This window comes from Myotis yumanensis, unplaced genomic scaffold (genome assembly GCF_028538775.1).
Source record: "Myotis yumanensis isolate MYYU_CA2020_CCGP unplaced genomic scaffold, mMyoYum1.0.hap1 SCAF_1, whole genome shotgun sequence".
Classification (NCBI taxonomy): Eukaryota; Metazoa; Chordata; class Mammalia; order Chiroptera; family Vespertilionidae; genus Myotis; species Myotis yumanensis.
In genome coordinates this window covers 208,017,380-208,040,873 of record NW_027223752.1, presented here as the reverse complement: position 1 = coordinate 208,040,873, position 23,494 = coordinate 208,017,380, and the positions used below count along the sequence as shown (strand labels likewise).

General features: G+C 33.9%; 1 protein-coding gene and 1 pseudogene across 2 annotated transcripts in view; one reads left to right on the top strand and one right to left on the bottom strand.

Annotated features, from left to right (window-relative positions):
- Window positions 1-239: 239 nt before the first annotated feature.
- Window positions 240-23,494, bottom strand: part of CHIC2 (cysteine rich hydrophobic domain 2) — a 62,379-nt gene continuing 39,124 nt past the window's right edge. For both annotated transcript variants that reach the window (XM_070410437.1, XM_070410427.1), the window contains exons 4-6: window positions 5,081-5,137; window positions 4,855-4,914; window positions 240-1,657 (exon numbers count right to left, since the gene is read on the bottom strand). In XM_070410437.1, coding sequence (XP_070266538.1) covers window positions 1,607-1,657; window positions 4,855-4,914; window positions 5,081-5,137 — 168 coding nt within the window. In that variant the 3' untranslated portion in view covers window positions 240-1,606. The remainder of the gene's footprint in view (window positions 1,658-4,854; window positions 4,915-5,080; window positions 5,138-23,494) is intronic.
- LOC139007216 (small nuclear ribonucleoprotein-associated proteins B and B'-like) lies at window positions 17,728-18,881 on the top strand (annotated as a pseudogene).

The window sequence follows — 23,494 nt, the reverse complement described above, 5'->3', positions numbered from 1 at the left end:
TTCTACTTTGAGCTCTTCAGAAGAAAAATGTTTTATAAATTCAAGTTGTTAAGTATTTTAGGGGGCAAGGGAAAGAAATAATTCTCATACAAAAAAAAAATCTTAGTTTTTAAGATAGTTCCTAATGTCCAATATATGAAATATAATACTGGCATTCAACTATTCAAATTTATATAGAATTACAGTACTTTGGAGAAGTACAAAGAAATACTTTAAAAAAATACAGGTATATAAATTAATGAAACTGGTATTTAAAAAATTTAATACAAGGAAAAAAGGTATAGTGGTACCAATTCTTAATACAAATTATTAAGCACAGTTTATATAATTTCAAAAGTTATTCACATTATTGCTCGATACCACAGCTGTCTGGAACAAGTTCTTGACACACATTAAAATTTGTATAATTTCAAGTTTATAAAAACAAAAATTTACACATAGGCCATTCAGAAAGTTTTAAAATGCATGGACATATGTACAACCAAAAAGAGAAAAAAAAATGTATGTTTGTATATATGTAAAAGAAACAAGCTGATCTAATTTAAACTTAAATGTCACCTTCTCAATAAAAAAAAAAAGTACACATAACTGGACCAAAAGCAAACTCGTAGATAAAAACAGTACTAAGTACGCCTTCCATTTTTTAGTAATAATCTGTTCTAAATATCAATGGGGTATTGAACACCAGCTTATTTTTAATTCTAGAATTTTTACTTTCTTTCAAAACTTTTTAGAAACATATATCCATTCTACAACTGTGTTAGATTAGGAGAAATATTTTCCTTAGAAACTTTTTAAAGGAGTATTTCCATACTTTTGTATATAAGATTTGATAAACAAAAAATAACCCAAATAAGGCATTATCATCTTAATAAAAAATATACACAGATTGTAATGATACTAAATTTTTATGATCCTGAGCTCTAGTGACCATTAGATGCATGCATACCATTCACTGATTTGTCTATTCTAATAAAAAATAATTTAATTCTGCCTTGCTACCTTTGAAACCAGAAATCCTTTCAAAACTTTTTTATACGTCTTCATAATGTTACAAATATTTCTGCTGTAAACAGAGCATTAGGAATTGTATGAGAAAGGATATGTTAAATGACAAAAAGCTATTAAAGAAAACTTACTATTTTAAAAGAATAACTATGTTAAATTTAAAAAGGGTGAGAAAGAATACAAGAATGTGCTTGCTATAAATGATGAGTACTCTTACAAAGGTGTTTTTCTATATTAAGGAATTAATAAATAAAAGACTGTGTATACTTTGGTGATAAAATAAAAAAGGCTGGCCATTTTTTATGCTAAGTTCAAATGTATTTTTTTTTTTGATAATACAAAAAAGTAACCTTGAAAATCAGAATACATAACAGAAAAGAGCACAATAACTTAAGTATTAAACATCTGTATGAAATAACTGTTGCAAAGTTGGACAAAAATGCACACTTAGAACATGCGGTTATTAAAAAAAAAAAAAAAAGAAAAAAACACCACACGATTCTGTAGAACCAATGTTATGTCACCACCAGAAGAGCACCAAGCAAGGCACCATTGGAAAGACAACATACTTGGAAAGTCTCTATAAATAAAGTAAATGCTAATCTGGTCGAAAAATTGGTGTCTTTGGTAAAAATTCTATGAGGATGACCTGTAGAAGGAGAAAAGAAAAAGTTTTAAAAATATTTAGATTTTCATCTTAATAAAACTTCAGTTATATTCCAATATTTAAAACAATTTTGATAGTGCCTCTGACACACAGAATACATGCATGAATAAAGGAGAAAACAGAACTAGCACTTATTAATTATAAGTGTTTCATACTATCTGGATTTATTTAATCCCAACAACTTTTCTTATGAGGCAAACATTATCATCCTCATTTTACAGATGAGGAAACTGATGATCTGAGAAGGGTAACACCACAGATATTAAGTCACTATTTGAACAAAGGTCATTCTTAACTGCAAAGTCTTGCCTTTTCTACTATACTATGTGGCTGCAGCTTCCACCCATTCATCTAACCCAATTCCATGGGTCATTAGGGTCTAGAGTTGCTCTCATTTTACTGTAGCAGGATATGTGATCTCTATATAAAGGGTATTGATCCCTTCTCTCTTAATTTTTTAAAAGTCCTTTTCTTAAGTTAACAAAATTAAAGGTTGAAATTTGTTCCCAAGGATCTTTTACAAAAAAAACTAAAGGAGCCCTACCCGGTTTGGCTCAGTAGATAAGCTCAACCACTAAGCTTAAAAAACTGGTTCAGTTAAAGTCAAGGGCACATGCCTGGGTTGTGGGATTGATCCCCAGCAGGGGGTGTGAAGGAGGCAGCCAATCAATGATTCTCTCTCATCAATGATGTTTCTATCTCTCTCTCCCTTCCTCTCTGAAAGCAATAAAAATATATTAAAAAACAAACAAAACAAAAAAACTAAAGGAAAATCAACAAAGAGAGAACACAGTAACCCAGAAAGACCAGAGCTAATTTTTATTCCAAACTTGAACTGTCTTAAATTCCAATCAATTTCCCTTTTCCAACTCTGTATAAAATAGGTGCTAACAAAAAAATTATTTGATTTGAACATTTCCAAGTTTGGTGAACTCGTTTTCTTTTTCAGAAACTGTCTCTAAAAATTGATAATTAAATGTTTAAACTACTTATAAGTCAACATTCAATAAATACTTCTATATTTCAAACGTGTCCCCAATCAAGCAGTCTACACAGTTTCAGCTCCTGGATGTAGGCATTACATTTTACAGTGTATATGACAGAACGGAAAATAAATGCTATCTTTGGCCATATTTGCATTATTTTTTAAAGAATATAATGCATAGAAATTGGCCACTTTGTTGCATTCCTTCTAAATCATAGTGCTCTACCACAACAGAATAAAAGAAAAATTGGTATCAAGTTGATATTTTTCTAGATTATCTCCAATGTTCAAAATATAATCAAGGAGAACTATTTTTCTTTAACAAGTGAAATATCTGTAAGCTAGAGAAAAGTTCAGGTCAAAGAGAAATACATGATAAGAATACCCCAATTCATTCGATAAGAAGCCCTCTCTCCTTACTAGATTACTTGTTATCTTAAGTTTTTAAAATTATTTATTAGAAAGTTTTTGCAATTATGCTATTCTCCCATTCAACTACCACAAATATATATATATTGAAATGTTTAGAAAAATATAAATTTTTAACAATTTTTAAAAAATTATATTACTCTTCTGAGTATCTTCTATGATGGTATGGAAAATATAATGGTTTTAATAGTAGAGTTTAATTATCTAAAAACTCATAAAAAATTAAAGGAAACTACTTTACAAACAAAGCACACAGCTCATGATGTTTTGAAAGGTTAGTAAATTATTTTATTTTTAGTTAAAAAATATAAAACAAAGATGAATATAAGAAGCATATTTTATGAATGAACGACATTCCTATAGTTCTGTCTGGAAATAATTGCATTGGGAATAACTTTTGTTTTTCTTTCCAATATAAATTTAGAAATGTGCAAAAATAAATTTTAAAAGCCTCAGTTTTTTAAGCTTAGTGGTTGAGCTTATAAATAGAGAAATTTTTTCACAAAATGCTTTAAATTTCTTACATATCCATTCCTCCCGCCAAAACACATCAACTATCTCTGATGAAAATATAAGACTAGCATTTTCATAGCTCAATCTAAAAACAAGTTATTTGACTATATTTCATTATTATTGTAAAGTATCAAGTGTCTTTCTCATCAGTATAAAGTAACATGTTTTATATAAAAGATAATGATAAATTTTAAATTATTTGGTTCACTGAATATAGACCTATTCTATGAAAAAAGAGGTATTTTTTAGATGTCTTTTATGTTCAAAGTTAAAAATGGGATTTAATTGTATGATAATGAAAGAAAGGGTAAATACTATAGAGCAAAATGATATTATGACAATTTCCAACTATTTAAGCACTGTTTTAATCAATCTTTTATACACATACACACTATCTCTGATAGCTTAACTATATCAAATAGAATTTGTCAGAAATGATGTGCCAGGCACTTCACAAAGACTATGACTTTAATTTCAACAATCAATTCTTCCTTAGATGTTTATCAGGTAATATAATAACTTTTGATATTTAAAATAAAACACCCAAGCTCAAGACAAAATAAATAAAAATTCATAATTATTCTGAATTTTTCAAAAGAAGAAAAATTGTTCAAGTAAATTAAAGAGTCGGTAGATTAAATATCATACTGAATTAAGTTCTCAAATTCATTATATACATGTGCCAACTTGGATATCTTTTAAAGAATAAACAAAGGATAGGCAAAATCCCACCTCCTACATACTTTAAGGATAATTTTTATAAAACAATATTCTAATAACACTTTAAAAGATCCTTTAAAGGCCACTGAGGTATGGGTAGTTAAAATTTATAAAGGCTAAAGGTTTCTTAAGCTCCAATGGCTTGGCTGAAAGGTTTTCTTCCACACTTGGAAACTTGATTAGCATTATATAAAAAAGCCATATCTGACTTGCTGCGTAACCAAAGTTGTGGTTATTCTTTATACAGCACCTAAAATTTCACACTCCATCAGCACATGTTCAGGCTATTTTATCTTGGCAATTAATTTATTATTTTTCAGAACACAGTGAAGCCTTGTTTTCAAGTCATTCATAACTTTATAAATCAGTCTTGCACATGAAACCATGCATCTGTGAACCGTAGAAAATCCTTGCACTCAGGAGATTAAGCTCCTGACACCTTTGCTGATTAATAATCATGGAAAGAATAAGATCAGAAGCAAAATAAATGATCATTTAATAGAGAAACTCACAAAACAGCCCTTTAACTTACATATTCCATCATGTTATTCGTTTCACATTTCCTTTTGCTCAGTCTCCAGTGCAAGCACAGCTAGACAAGAAGGAGAGTAAAAGAAGAAAAATGAGCTCTAGTTTATTGCAGCAAACAGACTAACCCATTTGTCCACCTTTCATATTTTAGGTTCAACAAAAGCATCTGTTTCCATACTGTGCAATTCAGACCCCAACAGTACGAAGCTGCTCCCTGTGGTACTCACCTTGTGGTATAACCTATTGTTTTCCCATTCTAATAACTTCTCAATCGATCTTCGTGTCTGGAAGACAAATGAGAAAAAAGTTTACTCTTGACTGGTTTTAGAAAAACTGTTTTGCAGCTGCTTTTTGTGTGAGAAGAGAGGTATAAGACAGTGACTGAATATAGGGTGGCCTATAACACTATCAACAGTTAAGCATTAAATAGTAATCTAAATACAAATAGTACTCTAATAAAGATAGGTTTTGTTTTTAGCATTGATTCCTTTTTTCGCTGTTTCAAACTAACCTCTGATTTAAAACTATTAAACTCTAAAAAGCTAGTTATCTACCAAATGATATAAATTTAAATCCCCATTTAGTTCAAAAATAGATTTGCAATACTGAAATAATATGTAAGTATTAGGTATTAAAACAGGAGCAAATCTGTATTTAAACCCACAAGAATGATAACAATATCAAACTCTTAATCAACACTACTGTTAAAGAAATTAACTGAGAAATTTATGTTTAAGATTACTTGACTTTTGCAATATGTACTATACAGCATGAAATGTTTCTTGCTTGGGAATAAGAATAAAGGAAAGGATAATTCATGGTGCCAGGTGTTAGGATGAGACTGACACAGCTGCAGGTGCAAAAAGGACAGTGTTTCCACAAGAATCAAATGCAACTTGGTACAGCTGCAGCTTCCTCACAAGGGAAGGAAAAAAGCATATAACACTATTAATGTGGCACAACTAAATAAGTACTAATAATCAAATTGTAAAAAACTGCATATCAAGCAAGGATGAGCTAGGTGAGAAACTGTAGGATCAAGCTGGTTTTCAATAGTCAAATGTTACATAAGAAAATAGTAGCTACTATTACCTACTTACCATATTACCTTTCAGCATGTTGAATATGCTGAAGACACATCACAGGCACATAGGTGCCAACTATATTTCATAACTACCAGTGAATTATCACTACCACCTTACATTCTCCAAGTATATGTCATAAAAATCAGAAAACCAACTAACTCTTTGGATAATAATACAACAATGACTAATTTATTACATTATTTTTTTAACGTTTTTGGGGGGCAAGAATTTTAAAGGGAAAAAAGTGCCCTTGCTAACAATGATCAGCAGACCTCACTTGTTTCTTTGTAAAGATAGCCTTTTAGAGGCAGCTCTCCTTTTAAATGAAAATAGGGCAGCAGTTATGGTCACACTTTTTGTTAATTTAGTTGCCAGTCAGCCCCAAATCAAAAGAAAATAAGGCTGCAGAGTGTAATTAACATTCAGTTCAGTCGTTTTGTCCCTTGTCTAGCCCCCAAGCTTTGTTAAAATTGCCATCTGAATGCTGAAGGCTGTAGGGAAATCGATTTGATTCTAATCGCACCATGAAAAGAACATGATCTAACTGCTTTCAGCCCTCCGTAAATCTGTACTAGGTCTTTAGCACAATGCAACTTCTAATTTAAAAAGCACTGAATGTCTCGTCAATGACTTTGTGAAGAAAAAAGAACAAGGAGCAGACATAAAAATTCCAATAGTTGTTTAAGCATTAAAGTTCATTTGCATCACAGCAAACCTGAAAAGGGCTGACCTCTCAAACCGCCTCTCAGGTCTATGAAGTTGTAGCCTTGACAAGCTCACATTGACAGAGCTCATTGACTCTGAAAGGCTACTCTATCAATGGTGAAAAATGGCAATAGGTTCTACTCTGAGCAGGCATCTGCCTGCCCACCCGCTGCTAAACCAATGGCAAAACCGATTCAAAACCTGAATCTACCTTGTAATCTTCCTTTCTAGGACCTTTTAATAATAGATTAAGATTACTATACAATTTGAGGTTTTCCTTTTACTGATGGTTTAAGAATCGGGGGCTGGGAGTGAAAGAACGAGGGTGGGAAGAACAAGCTTTCCAAGTCTTGTTTAATATTGAAGTATAAAAATTAAAAGCGTAAAATTACATTCTGAAAAATTTCATTACTCAAAGAAAAAATGTGTAGTTCCCACTATCATCTTTTCATCATAAATTTAAACCCATGTTATATTATAAAAAGAAAGAACCTCATTGCGAATGAATCTCGTGATGTATATGATACACACACTCACACACAATTTAAACATTTTTAAATATTTACTTTAAGTAACTTAAATCAATTAGCAGTATCTGAATAAAAGGTAAGTATAAAGTATGAACCCTAAATTCCAAAATATTTACATAGAAATTCTGAATACACTCTTTGCCTCTAATTAGGAGTTTAATGATTTAATAATAGGGTTTGGTATAATAATTGCATCTTACAATATTTAAGAATTCTAAACCAAACAAACCCTGCTATGGCATATTCTGGATAGGCACCTAAATATAAAATATTTCTATACAATTGACAGTCTGAAGTAAAAGCTGTGAATTGGCACCTTCTAATCTTGCTGTAAGACCTCTTTCCTGCTTGACAGGTGAAAAAAAAAAAGCACTTGCACGTGCAGCTTAATTAATCATTACACTTGACATTTCCATGATTTACAGTGAGGAGCAGGTGAGAACAGACAAAACCAGAAAGAAACCCTTGATCGGAGTGGAACATTTCTAGCACACTAAGGTGACAAGTACATAGATTCTATCAGAAAGAAAGGAAGAAGAAAGGAAGAAAGAAAGAGAGAAAGAAAGAGAGAAAGAAAGAAAGAAGGAAAGAAAGAAAGAAAGAAAGAAACTGTGCCACAAATTATTTGTTAGTAACAACAAAAGCTCAAATTAAATGGAAAAAAAACTTTAACTACTGAGAATGTTTAATATTCTGTAATTATTTTTAGTTAACAAAATCAAAATATATTTTCAAGATTAAACACAATACCAATTTGGCAGATACTAAAAAAATATATACGACACTTCAGCATTTATAAGAGCTATTTAAAAGCCTTTAAGCATGAAAAAAAGCACTTTATAATTGCAGTATTCTGTCCACAGGGTTGCCAGATATTATTTCTAATAAAATGTACGATTCAACATTGCCAAACTCTATAATTACTACTGAGTAAGCAAACCTAAGCATATAAAAACCTGTCCTTGATTTTTTAAAGTGTATATCGACCACTAAATTCAACATAAATTAAAACAAACTAATCTTCATTAGAAAAAAATACTATGTATAGAGTCTGCCAACATGACATACCAAAAAAAAAAAAAAATCTTTCGGTATTCTAGGCCAGTGGATTTCTAAAAATAAGTCATCTTAATTTCTTAAAAAGAATTTGGTGCTTGTGAAAAGCACCAGATTGATAGTCATGGGAACTGAAAATCTTCTATTTAATAGAAAGAACAGAGGAAAGGGCAGTGCAAGCTTCAGTGCAAGCTTCCCTACAGTGGGCCTTAATCCTTTTCAGTGCTCACACCCTAGGGGTGAGAGGACAGGTTAGTGGTTCTTAACCAATGAATTCTCACTCCTTCTGCATAAGATGATCAACAAAAAATCTCATTTTATCGTGAATTATTATCCTTAATTAAAAGGGCCAAGACCACCAACTCACAACATGCAAGCAAAACAAGTTTTTTATGAGAATGAAATCACATCACTAACCTGGTCTGTACGAGGACAGCTCCCACCCATCTCCCTCATCACAGAGCTCACTTAAACTTTTTTCACATATTTCCTTATTTCAACACCTTGCTAATCATATTTTTCTCACTGGTGAACTAATTCTAACATAGCCATTAAGCAATTTTAAAGTAAAAATTAACCAAGATTCAAACATCATTTCAATTATTAAATACCTATTTATTAAATAGATTTAACTTGAATAGCAAGTAGTAGCAACAGTTCTTTTTAAATTAGAACATGGTTCTTTTTAAATTAGAACATAAGTCAAAACATGAAAACTACAAGAGAAGTAAATGGCCTATAATTCACAAAATAGCTAATTACATAAACAATCAACAATTAATTTTAGGTATAGCATACCCCTTTATCAACTTCCAAAGACCCTGTAAAGTAAGCTTACACTTGTAAAATACATATTCACTTAGAAATAGTAAGTTACAATAGAAAATAAGGGTTTTCTGAAAATGAAAATTTATCTTACTATGAAGAAGCATTTTTGTAAATTTTTCTACATCTCATAACTTTTGAGAAATAAATTATTAAACAAATTATGTGCAATTAGATATAAATAAGTCTTTCAGGGAAGCAAGAAATCTTTTTAAAAATTTGAATGTATTACTTTCCTACTTTATTACCACTAGTACTTATAGTATACTCATTACTAATAATTCATTTATTTATAATCAATCATTTGAAAAAGTGGTTTTTCAAATACATGATTTTCTAAAGTTGCTAATAAAATCAATGGGAATCTCATAGATTTTAAAGTACTTAGAGCCAAAGGGAAAAAAATGTGGAAGCTGTAACAAAATTTCTCTGAAATTCCTCCCCCCGCCCCCGTAAGATAGCATTATAATCAGGTTTTAGAACATAAATATGCTAATATATGTTAACAAAATGTATAAATAAAATATCTCACTAATTACTATAAAAGTTAAGTTATTTAAGCTTGAAATTTATTTGAATAGTACTTGTTCATAACATCACAGAATGTCAAAGTACAATTTAAACAATTTCTTATTTAAAACTGGTTTTAATTTTAAGCTCCCAAATTATAATGCATTAAGCTTTCACAAGAATAATGCTTTGAATGTATTCATAATCTTAGTTTTTAATTTTTCAGCATTTTTAAGAATTATACTTATCTCTTGACATCTGTACAAATTCAAATTACTAATATAAGTGAAACAAAAATGTTCTTAATTATAAGTCATTAGAAGAAAACCATCTAAAATTTTAAGTAAGTTATTTTAACTTAAGATAAAATTACTTGATTCACCTGTTTGTTCTGGATTAATAGAAATCTTATATTGTTGTGATGTGCAGAAAATTAAATTGCATATCTCAGTATCATGATACATGAAAAATCTGGACTCACCAAAAAGATAAACTAAAATATGGTCAGATTCCTCAAAAAAATTTCTAAACAAATTTCCTTGTACTTAAAGGCTCCTTTTAGGCGCCAAAAACACACAATGGAGAAAAGAAGGCCTCTTCAATAAATGGTAATGGGATAATTGGAAAGCCACATGCAAAGAATGAAACTAAATTAGTTTGTCCCATGTATAAAGATTAATTCAAAATGAATCAAAGATCTAACTATAAGATCTAAAACAATAAATTACACAGAAGGAAAACACAGGTACTAAATTTATGGACTTGGACATAGGAAACATTTTATGAATTTGACCCCCAAAACAAGGAAAGTAAAGGCAAAAATAAAATGGGACTGCATCCAACTAAAAAGCTTCTGCATGGCAAAAGAAAAGTACAAAACAAAAAGGCAGCCAACCAAATGTGAGATGTTTGCAAACAACAGCTCCAAAACAAGGGTTAATATCTAAAATATATAAAGAACTCCTACAATTCAACACCAAACAAACAATCCAATTAAAAAATGAGCAGAGGACCTGAACAGACACTTCTCCCAAGAAGACATACAAATGGCCAACAGATATAAGAAAAGATGTTTAACTTTACTAGCTATTAGGGAAATTCAAATCAAAACTACAATGAGCCCTAGCTGGTGTGGTTCACAGTTGGTTGGGCGCCAGCCTGTGCATCAAAAGTTTGCTGGTTCCATTCCCGGTCAGGGCACATGCCCAGGTTGAGGGCTCAATCTCTGGTGTGGAGCATGCAGGAGGCAGCCATTCTGCCTCTCACATCAATGTTTCTCTCTCTCCCCCACCCCCTTGCTCTTACTCTAAGAACCAATAAAAATTTTAAAAAGTACAATGAAATACCACCTCACACCTATTAGAATGGCTATTATCAACAAGACAGTAATAACAAGTGTTGGAGAGGTTGTGGGGGAAAAGGAATTCTCATTCGCTGCTGGTGGGAATATAAACTGGTATAGCTACTATGGAAAATAGTATGGCGGTTCCTCAAAAAAACTAAGAATAGAGTTATCATGACCCAGGAATCCCTCTTCTGGGCATCAACCTGAAAAAACCCAAAACATTTATTCACAAAGATACATGCACCCTATGTTCATTGCAGTATTACTGTCAGTGGCCAAGATATGGAGAACACCAAAGTGTCCAACAATAGAGGACTGGATAGAGAAGGTGTGGTGCATATATACCATGGACTACTACTCACCATAAGAAAAGATATAATACTGCCATTTGTGACAACATGGATGGACCTTGAGAATATTATGCCAAGCGAAATAAGTCAGTCGGACAAAACTAAGAACTACATGATTTCACTCATATGTAGGATATAAAAAGAAACTCATAGACACTAGGCAACAGTATGATGGTTACCAGAGGGACGGGGTTGGGGCGGAGGTAATAAAGAGTAGAGGAGGCCAAATATATGGTAACAGAAGATGATTTTATTTTGGGTGGTGGGCACACAATGCGATATACAGATCCATGTATCATAGAAATGTACACTTAAAACCTATATGGTCTTACTAAACAATGTCACCTCAATAAATTTAATTAAAAAGATAAATAAAAAATAAAGCTATAGTAATAAAAAAAGGCTCTTTTAAAAAACTTTCATGTGATGAAAGAAGGTGAAGGGATTAGCCAAAGAGCATATAGGCATAACCCACAGACACAGACAGCAGTGTGGTGATGGCCAGAGGGAAGGGGAGGCACGGCCAGGGAGAGGGTGGGCAAAGGGCAAGAAAATGGGGACATCTGTAATAGTGTCAAGAATAAAAATAAAGTTTAAAAAAGGCTTCTTTTAAAATTTTTATGTAAACATTACTTTTGAATATATATTTTTTATTGATTTCAGAGAGGAAGGGAGAGGGAGAGAGAAAAACATCAATGATGAAAGAGAATCATTGAATGGCTGCCTCCTGCATGATCCCCAGTAGGGGATCGAGCCCCCAACCTGTGCATCTGCCCTGACCAGGAATCAAACGGTGATCTCCTGGTTCATAGGTCAATGCTCAACCAGAGCCACACCCACCAGGCTATAACTAACTTTTAAATAATCTAGATACACTACAACATCCACCAAAGTATGATTAGAACAACCCTCTTAGTACTGTTTGTTAAAATAGTTTTAGATGAATATTAATTAAATACCTGCAAACCTTTTTGCATATAAAAAATCCTCTGAGCAGTGATTTATAGGAACTACTCTTAAAGACAAAGGTATACTTAAATACAATTTCATAAAGAGTTTATGACTAGGCTAGTAGTTCTTAACTTTTCTAGGTTATTGTGAGTACTTTACAAATGAGATAAGGCACATACACACAAATATAAAATGTTGCACACAATTTTAAGGGGGTTAGCCACACACCTCTGATAAAATTTCAGAGAATACTGTTAACATCCCAAAAAACTAAAACTGACTTTCTATTGACAGCAGAAAATTAGAAAAACTGTACATAAGACAAATGAATTTTAGATAACACAAAAAATATTACTATCAGGGATTTTGAAAAACTACATGATTACACAAGGAAGAATCACTTGATCAGGATCAACAAGTGGGGGAGGAGGGGATTATCTACCAACTGATTATAATGGACAACTGGAGAAACAAAAATGGGTAAGGAATAGTATCCGTTGATCTTCACTTTTGGTTTGACTCCATGCTAGGTAGGTGTCTTTCCTTTGTTACCTTATTTAATCTTCACAACAAACCTATTAAGGCAGCTTGTATTACTTTCTTTTTACATATGAAAATTACAGTTTAGAGGGGTAAGAAACTTAAAGCTAAACTATAAAATAGTGGAACCAGGATTGTATGGCCTTCAGCATCATGCTCATTCCATTATACTATAGAGCCAAGAATTTGTAAAGAATCTGACTCTAAAATTTGTAAAACAAAATGTACTGTAAAACTAAATTTTTTTTCAGCTCTAATATACTGTGATTCTAAGGCCTGAAATACCCATTCTACTTTATTCTGCAGTCTCAATGTACTGACAATGCAATTTTAAATATGAAGTTTCAAACAAAACGTTAAAAAAAGATAGAAACAATCACATCATTTCCCTCCAAACATGCAAAAAACGGCATAATTCTTTACATAAAGGTAATTGGAGACATATACTTCTAGGTAGGATGTAGTAGCTAATGTCAAGCCAACAGTCCCACTACAAACAGAAATGGATGAATTAAAGAAGAAAAAACCACATTACTTTAAAAATATCAGAAAATTCCGTTACCAACAGGACTAGATAAAATAAAACCCAAAGATGGAAAAAAAGCCCTTTCTAGCCCTGACTGGTTTGGCTCAGTGGATAGCCCTGACTGGTTTGGCTCAGTGGATAGAGTGTGGGGCCATGGACTGGAAGGTCCCGGGTTCAATTCTGGTCGAGGGGCATGTACCTTGGTTGCAAGCTCGATCCCCAGTAAGGGGTGTGCAGGAGGCAGCTGATCGATGTTTCTCTCTCATCGATATTTCTAACTCTCTATCCCTCTCCCTTCCACTCTGTAAAAAATCAAAAAAATGAAAAATAAATAAAATAAAAAATATATATATATACAGCCCTTCCTAAATCATTTGATGATTGATTACTGGCCATTTTTTTTCTTTGCTGATTCTAAGGGTGGGAAGAAAAGGTATATCAATATAGTCTGAACAGGTTGTGCAGGCTGGCTCAATGGAATAGAAATTAGTTGTGCCCTAAAATGCAGAGCAATTTTCACTAGAGACATTACTGAGTTCTGGGGCAGCAAGAAGGGTGGGGGACAAAGCCTGAAAGGCAGAGAAAAATTAGTCACAGTCTACCACTGCTTAGGAAACAAAATTCTGCTTAGGGGGGGTCAGGGGTAAGGGGAGAGGATCAGCATCAAACACATGACTGGTCTCCCCGCTCAAGAAACTTGAACCTGCATGGAATGAAAGGCTAAAATGCCAAACTCAAAATATGCTAAGGATACAAGTTTTAGGATAGAGGTGAACTGAATATTATTAAAACTTGCAACCCAGCTCAATCTTTTATTACACCAAAGTGACCATTTCCCTCACACTATCTCCCTAATACAGAAAAGATGAGACAATTGATTGTCAAGTTAACTATGATTAATATGTTCAATAAAATAGAAGGAACAGAATATTCATTTCAGAATAAAGTGAGTGAAAACAATTTCAGAAGAGAACTCTATATATTAGACTCAAATATAGAATATTAAACATATCTGAAACTAAGAATTCATTGGATTAACAGAATGGACACTGAAGAAGCTAGGCCAATCTTTCTACAAACCACTACACTAATACAGTAGGTCCTTGGGTTACGTCGGAGATCCGTACGGCACGACACCTACATAAGCACCTATGTCACTCACATGGAGCACATACACAGCAGTAATGAAGTGAAACAGTAAAAAAAATTTAAAAGATAACAATTCCTGACCTTTACTTGTGGTAAATAATAAAAAACATAAAGCACATATGTACATACATCGAAATGATAGAACCTTTTTTTTTTCATAAATAAACGGGAGATGGCGACATAACCACAAAACGACGTACGTCGAATACGGAGTAACCGAGGACTGCCTGTACTATCTTCTAAATATTCAGACAGAACTGAATTTCAGCTAGCTCTTGGCAAAACACATTTCCAAATGAGTCTAACACAAATTTAAAGTCCCAGCCCCTGCACATTTAAGACTCAAAGTTTACACTCTTTTGAGTATCCTTTTTCATGATGAGAATTTAGTAACATTTTTTCCAATTAAAAGCAAATTGTCAGTGTAATTCACACTAATGACTGTAATTTATTTCGTTTCTATAAGTCAGTTTTCTAAATTTCAAGCTTAAAGTATTCTTTAGAATGAAACAGCAACAAATATATTCCTCTGGTTATGAGACATCTTTCAGAGAAGTAAAAACTGATGTTTACAGAGTGAACTGATTAATTAGTCACTCAGAAAAGTGCTACTTTCCAAACCAGTTCTTTCTAGCACCAAAGTACAGGTCCCAGCTACCACATGTTGCAGCCTACTTCCTTCCCTATACTGTATACTTCCCTATACCTAAGTGAATGAGTCTAAGGGGAATAGAAATATACACTATTTATGAAAAAGTCCTTACAGAGCACTTTTAGAAAGTCACACAATACTAATCATACGCAAAAGAGAGATTAAAGCACTAAAAATGGAGGAAAAACAAGAATAAGAAGTTGGTGTATAAAGTCTTAAAATGTAGGATTCTTCAGTCAGAAGGGATATGGCTAAGAGCATACATAAACAAAGTCTATAAAGTCACTAATATTGGGATATAATATATATGTGCAAAATCTCAGAAGGCTAAAACTAATAGTTACTTTAGGATAGAAAACAAAATACTATAACACATCATACAGTAAAATTATGACACTTGTTTCCTCAAAATATGAGTCAGGCTGAAAGCACATACAAGTCATAGAGAGTTCACTTACTTGGACATCAATTTTTTAAACTATAATACTATAATTAGGACACAATCAAGAAGCAAAATATAAACAAAAGTATAAAAAAGTTAAAAAATAAATGTCAAAATCTATTTAATGAAGCATTTTATTCACTTGTAAGCTCCTCAGGCTCTTACAAAGAACCTACTAAAAGGCTGAGGTTTCCTGTTTTATTGTCTTCCAAGCACCACTATTTGTAATTATCTCATTGCTTTTTATCTCTTTTTATGTCCACAAGAGGAACCTTATAACCTCTAAATAGCATTTGTCATCTAAATGGCATCTAAACAGTACCGAGTCTCACAGTGCAGGTTCAGAAATATGAGTTAATGAATAAGTAACTTTCAGTAACTGGCACACTAGCAGCATAAAGAACTAGCAGCCAGCCCTAGTAGGTTTGGCTCAGTGGATAAAGCATCAGCCTGCGGACTGAATGGTCCAGGTCTGATTCTGGTCAATGGCACATGCCCGGGTTGTGGGCTTGATCCCCAGTAGGAGATTGCAGGAAGCAGCCAACTGATTATTCTCGCTCATCACTGATGTTTCTATCCCTTCCTCTCCCTTCCTCTCTGAAATCAATAAAAATATTTTTTTTAAATAAAAGAATCAGGTGTTGAACAAATAAAATTACAACTTAAAAAAAATGGCAGCTAAAACCAGCAATTTCTTAAGACAAATATGCTTATCTTCCAAAGTATCAATATTCATTTTAAAGTTTCTATTAAAGCAAATATATGCAAAATACAACTGAAATTTCAAATGGGCGTTTGAAATATAATACAAGACTTCAAATACATTTTGTGGTTATAGGTGGCCAGTTCATATTTCTAGACCCTAAGGACACACGTTTATTATCTTCTGATATTAGAGCTTCATGAAAAATATTGTAAGTACTGACAGACTTAAACTATCTCTGTACTTACCTACCAATTCTCCAAAGACTAGATGCTCTTTAAATAGAGTATTAGTATACATCTTTCTATTCCTATCACCTAGCATAGTACTTATATGTCAAGACCACTTCTATTAAAAACAAAAAACATTCAAACTCTCATTTTCAGCACAGATAAAGCAATAGCTTTACCTCTAGCCTGAAACAACAACAAAAAAGAGACAGAAATATATGAAACTGTTTTCAAGACAATGTACAATGGGAAATGAAAGACAATGGTTCCTGAGAAACGAGAAACAAGTCAGATGGGCCCTATGATTCCTAAGCTTACGAGAGCTCCAGGTGGCAGTGAATGGAGAGCTCAGACAAAGCCTGGAGATTCCCTGAATTAAGGAGCCACCTGAGAGTCTAGGGAGACCAAGACAGCTAGAAGCCACAGAACAGATCACCAGAGAAGAGAGTGCTAAAAAGATAATGAACTCCAAAGATCTGAACATAGTCCCTACTGACTATTTCAGTGAGTACTGAGCAGCATATGCAAATAAGGAAACTACCAGAGGTGGAGCAAAGAACTACTAAGGAAGAATTAGAGAAAACAGTGCCCAAAGCTCACAAAGATCTGGCACAGTGCCTCTTTCCATCAGCCAGACTAGAAAACATTGTAATTCTCAAGCCACTGAGTACACTATCCAGGAGGGTCTTGCCTCATTAATAGGCAATAACTAGCCCTAGACTAAACACTGCTCTGGCTCCTCAAAAAGTTCAATACAGGGTGGAGCAAAAGTAGGTTTACAGTTCTGAGTATGAAAAACACAGAGGTTATTCTTGTATTATTAATTATTGTATTATTTCCCATATAAACAACCTACTTTTACCCCACCCTATATAGACTTATCTTATAATCCCACACTCCTACGTATATACCCTAAAGAATTGAAAACAAATATCAAATGAATACATATACATCCATGTTCATAGCAGTAGCAGTCAACCTTTGGATGGAAATAGCCCATTAATGGATGAATGAATAAACAAATTGTGGTATATCCATATAGTGGAATATTATTCAGCCATAAAAAATAATGAAGTATTGATACATGCTACAACATGGATGAACCTCAAAAACATTATGCTAAATGAAAGAAGCCAGACACAAAAGGTCATATAATGTATGGCTCCATTTATATAAAATATCCAGCTGGTAGTAGTGGTTGGAAGCGGGCTACAGGAAGGCCAGTCCTGAGAGCAGGCGAATCCGGCGGGAATCAGCGCCATCAGAACTGCCACCATGACTGTGGGCAAGAGCAGCAAGACGCTGCAGCACATCAACTACAGGATGAGATGCATCCTGCAAGACAGTCAGATCTTCATTGGCACCTTCAAGGCTTTTGACAAGCATATGAATTTGATCCTATGTGATTGTGATGAATTCAGGAAGATCAAGCCAAAGAACTCAAAACAAGCTGAAAGAGAAGTGAGTCCTCGGGCTGGTGCTTCTTCTAGGGGAGAACCTGGTCTCAATGACAGTAGAGTGACTTCCTCCCAAAGATACTGGCATTGCCTGAGTGCCGCTTGCTGGAGCTGCTGGGGGCCCAGGAATCGGCAGGGCTGCTGGCAGAGGAATCCCAGCTAGTGTTCCCATGCCCCAGGCCCCTGCAGGACTTGCAGGGCCAGTTTGTGGGGTTGGTGGACCATCCCAACAGGTGATGACCCCATAAGTAAGAGGCACTGTTGCAGCTGCTGCCACAGCTAGTATTGCAGGGGCCCCAACCTAGTACCCACCGGGCCGTGGAGGTCCTCCTCCACCTATGGGCCAAGCAAGGGGCACCCCCTCCAGGCATGATGGGCCCACCTCCTGGTATAAGGCCTCCCATGGGTCCCCCAAGGGGGATCCCCCCTGGACGAGGAACTCCAATGGGCATGCCCCCTCCAGGAATGAGGCCCCCCTCCACCAGGAATGCGAGGTCTTCTTTGATCCTTGGCCACAGAGTTACGGAAGTAGCTCCACAGAGGCGTGGTCCCGGTTCACCAGGGCCACACTACCACAGACAGGTTAGTTCAGCCGTGGGCAAACTACGGCCCGCGGGCTGGATCCGGCCTGTTTGAAATGAATAAAACTAAAAAAAAAAAAAAAGACCGTACCCTTTTATGTAATGATGTTTACTTTGAATTTATATTAGTTCACACAAACACTCCATCCATGCTTTTGTTCCGGCCGTCCAGTCCAGTTTAAGAACCCATTGTGGCCCTCAAGTCAAAAAGTTTGCCCACCCCTGGGTTAGTTGGTTATGCTGTTGTACTTCGAATCTCACCAGATTGTCTGGTTTCCCTTACAGGGCCCCCTCCCCCAGGAATGAACCCACCAAGGCCCTAGACTCATCTTGGCCCTCCTCAGCTCCCTGCCTGTTTCCTGAAAGCCTGTACATAGTCCTTTTATTTCTGTGTGCCCTGTGAAACAAAATTTCTTAATAAACTCTTAATAGGATAAAAATTAATTAATTAAATAAAATATCCAAAGTAGATAAATAAGAGTCAGAACATAGATTGGTGGTAGCCAGGGGCTGGAGGGAGAGGATAATAAAAAGAAACTGATTAATGGGTAAGGGGTTTTAGTTTGAATTGATGGAACTGTTTTAGAACGAGGTAACAGTTGCACAACACTGTGAATGTACTAAATACCAATAAATTGTTCACTTTATCATGGTTACTTTTCTGTTATGTGAATTTCACCTCAATAAATTCTTTTTAAAAATAAAAAGGTGGAAAAATGAAAACTAAGAATTAATGAGGGAAAAAAGAAAACAAAAAGCAAAATGAAAGACTTAAATGTAGCTATATCAATAATTCCAGTAAATAATCCAAAATCCCTAATTAAAAGGCAAAAATTGTCAGACTGAATAAAAAAGCAAAACCCAACACTGCCTATAAAAAAATGAACTTTAGCCCTAACCGGTTTGGCTCAGTGGATAGAGAGTCAGCCTGCGGACTCAAGGGTCCCAGGTTCGATTCCAGTCAAGGGCATGTACCTTGGTTGCAGGCACATCCCCAGTGGGGAGTGTGCAGGAGGCAGCTGATTGATGTTTCTCTCTCATCAATGTTTCTAACTCTCTATCCCTCTCCCTTCCTCTCTGTAAAAAATCAATAAAATATATTATAAAAAAAAAAAAAAAAAGAAAAAAAGAAAAAAAAATGAACTTTAATTAAAAGGCATAAACATGGGGAAAAATGTAAATGGAAGAAATATGCCATTGCTAACATTAATCAAAAGAATGTTGTTGGAATGACTATATTACTATTAACAAAGAAGATTTCAGAGAAAAAAATGTTTCTGGAGATAAAGAAGGTCAACATCTATTACTGGTAAAAACTCTCCACAAACTACTAGAATAAAATTTCCCCAAGCTGAAAAAAGACATCTAAAAATCCCTATAATTAACATGATACAGAATAATGAAAGTGTGGCTGCATTCCCCCTAAGATCAGGAGTCAGACAAGGATATCTGTTCTTACAACTGCTAATCAATGTTTTCTGGAGAGTCTAGTCCAGTGATGGCGAACCTATGACACGTGTGTCAGAGGTGACACACAACTCATTTTTTTGGTTGATTTTTCTTTGTTAAATGGCATTTAAATATATAAAATAAATATCAAAAATTTAAGTCTTTGTTTTACTATGGTTGCAAATATCAAAAAATTTCTATATGTGACACAGCATCAGAGTTAAGTTAGGATTTTTCAAAATGCTGACACGCCGAGCTGAAAAGGTTCGCCATCACTAGTCAGTGTAGTAAAACACAAAAAAATCTACAGAAAGCATCCAGATTAGAATGAAAGAATAATGTCTTCATTGCAGACGATATGACTGTCTAAGAAGAATTTCAGGAGTCTACAAAAAAGTTAATGAAACTAATAATTTGAATTTAGCAAATTATACCCTAACAAGGAAAAATAAATAAATGAAAAATTTTAAACATATACCACTTAAAATAAACATAATAAATACTTATAGATAAGTCTGAAAAAATATATCCAAGACATGTACACTAAAACTACATAGCACTGTTCAGAAAAATATTCAAAGACTTAAGAAAACGAGATACTGTTTCATGGGTCAGAAGATTAAGTATTTTTAAGATGCCAATTTCCCCAAATTGATCCATAAATTCAATGCAATCCAAACTAAAATCCCAATAGGATTTTTTGGTAGACATTCACTAATTCTAAAATTCATATGAAATACAAACAATCTAGAAAAGCAAAACAATTTTGAAAAAAAAGTAGTACAAAGTTTAAGAACTAGCACCACCCAATTTTAAAACATAATTATAAAGCTACAATACTCAAGACAGTGTGGTATTAGCATCAAGATACACATAAAGATCAATGGAACAGAACAGAGCCAAGAAACAGACACATACATATACTGAAAACTGATTTCCAACAAAGGTCCAAAGGCAATACAGTGAAGAAAGAATAGTCTTTAAAACAAATGTTATTGAAGCAACTGGGTGTCTTTATGCAAAATAAAAAGAACTTCAATCCATACACTGCACCATATAAAAAAATTATCTCAAATGAATCATAGATTTAAACGTAAAACTTAAACCTATAAAAGTCCTAGATAAAACATTGAAAAAAATCTTTGTACATAGACTTAGGGAGACATACTAGGTATTACACCAACAGCATTATCCATAAAAGAATGAATTGGATTTTATTACAATTAAAAACTTCTGCTCTTGAAAAGACTGTCAGAGGATAAAAAGACAGACCACTGGTTGGGAAAAATCTTTGCAAAATATAAACTTGCAACCAGAATACATAAAGAATTCTCAAAACTCGACAATAAAAAAACAACTCAATAAAATAAAATAAAAACACGGGCAAAAGTTAGAAGACACTTCACCAAAGAAGATACACAAGTGCCAAATAAGCATGAAAAGATGCTCAATATCACTAATCATTAGGAAAATGCAAATTAAAGCCATAACGATAATATTAGAATTATTGAAATAAAAATATTAACTAAATATTGACAAGGATGTAGCAGAACAAACTATCATGCACTGCTGGTGGTAGTGTAAAATAATACCATCATTTTTGAAAAGTTAAACAGATATATATCATATAGTTAAGCCACTCCATTCTTAGAAATTTTTACTCAAAAGAGGATATATGTCTACAGCAAGACTCAAAAAGAATATTCATAGCAGCTTTCTTTATATAAACCAAAAGAGGAAATAACACAAATGTCCTTCAAATGTGGTACAGCTATGCAACAGAGTATTATTCAACATTTAAAGGTAATGAACTATTAATCCAACAATATGGATGAACCTTGAAATAATTATGAGTAAAAGAAGACAGAAAAGAATACATACTGTATGATTCCATTTACACGGAATTCTAGAAAATGCAAACTAATCTAAAGTGTCAGAAAGCATATCAGCATTTGCCTAAAAGAAACAAGATTACAAAGAGAAACAAGGAAACTTTTAAATGTTCAACAGGTTCACTGACTTGATGTATACATGTATGTATGTGCTAACATGTGACCAAACTTACCAATGATACACTTTAAATATGTGCAGTTTACTGTATACCAATTACACCTCAATAAAGGTACTAAAAATATATATAAAAAATTTAAAGATGTTATTATCAAGATATATTGTATTTGAAGACATAAAACAAAACTTAACACATAAAAAATGTGTTAAGGCATACCTCTCCATTTACTTACATCTTCTATTTTTTTTACCATTTTGTAGTTTTTGCATACCATACAGATCATGCACATATTGTGTTAGTTTTATATGCATGTATTCCTTGGTGTTTGGTGCTATTGTTAATGCTATTTTAAAATTTTTTAATTTCCAATTGTTCAAACTCACATTTTTAAATCCCAGGAATGGTTTTTCTGTAGATTTTTATGGGATTTTCTACAGAGATAACCATGTTGTCGGAAAACAGTGATAGTTTTATTTCTTGGTTTGTAATCTGCATACCTTTTATTTCTTTTACTCTGCTTTTCACTGGGTAGGATTTCCAGTAAATGTTGAATAGGGATGATATGAGTGGATTATTTGCTTTAGTACTGATTTTCTCTATTGTTTCCTGTTTTCTTTTTTTTTTTTATACAATACAGAAACATTTGTAAATCATATAGTTGAGGGGTCTTAGTATTTTAATGACTACATATATATACACTGAGTGGCCAGATTATTATGACCACCTGCCTTTTGTAGGCAAATTAGCTATAATTTCACGCTGAAGTTGCTAGAGGGCCAGACCATTATAAATAGGAAAGCAGGTTGTTTACCACAGTAGAAGTGTTTTTTTTCTGAGGATATGGGTAAACAATGTGATTTAACAGCCTTTGAATGTGGGATATATTTGAACTTGAGTGGCCAGATTATTATGACCACCCCATCAGTACTTTGTTGGGCCACCTTTTGCCTTTAATACTACGGTGATTCTTCTTGGCATTGACTCCACGAGATGTTGAAAGGTGATGCGAGGAATCTGACACCATGCCTGATGAATAGCACTGTCCAGTTCTATGAGATTTCATGGTTGTGGAACCAGCTGCCTGATGGCTCTTTTAATTTCGTCCCACAAATGCTCAATTGGATTGAGATCCGGTGATTGTGGGGGCCACCTAAGCAAGGTAAAGTCTCCCTCATGTTCCTGAAACCACTCATGCACAACACGAGCACCATGGCATGGCGCATTGTCTTGTTGGAAGAAGCCATCTCCATTGGAATACGCCATCAACATGATAGGATGAACCTGATCAGCAATGATACTTAGGTATGTTGTGCTATTCAGACGTTGTTCCACATGAATTAAAGGGCCCAAATCATGCCAGGAAAACATGTCCCAAACAATAACACTGCCCCCACCAGCTTGAAGGGTTGTACTCATGCATGTGGGGTGCATGCTTTCATGCTGTTTCCACCAAATTCTCACTCTGCCATCTGCATGATGCAACTGGAAACGTGATTCATCGGACCACATGACTTTTTTCCAATGCTCTACTGTCTAATCCTTGT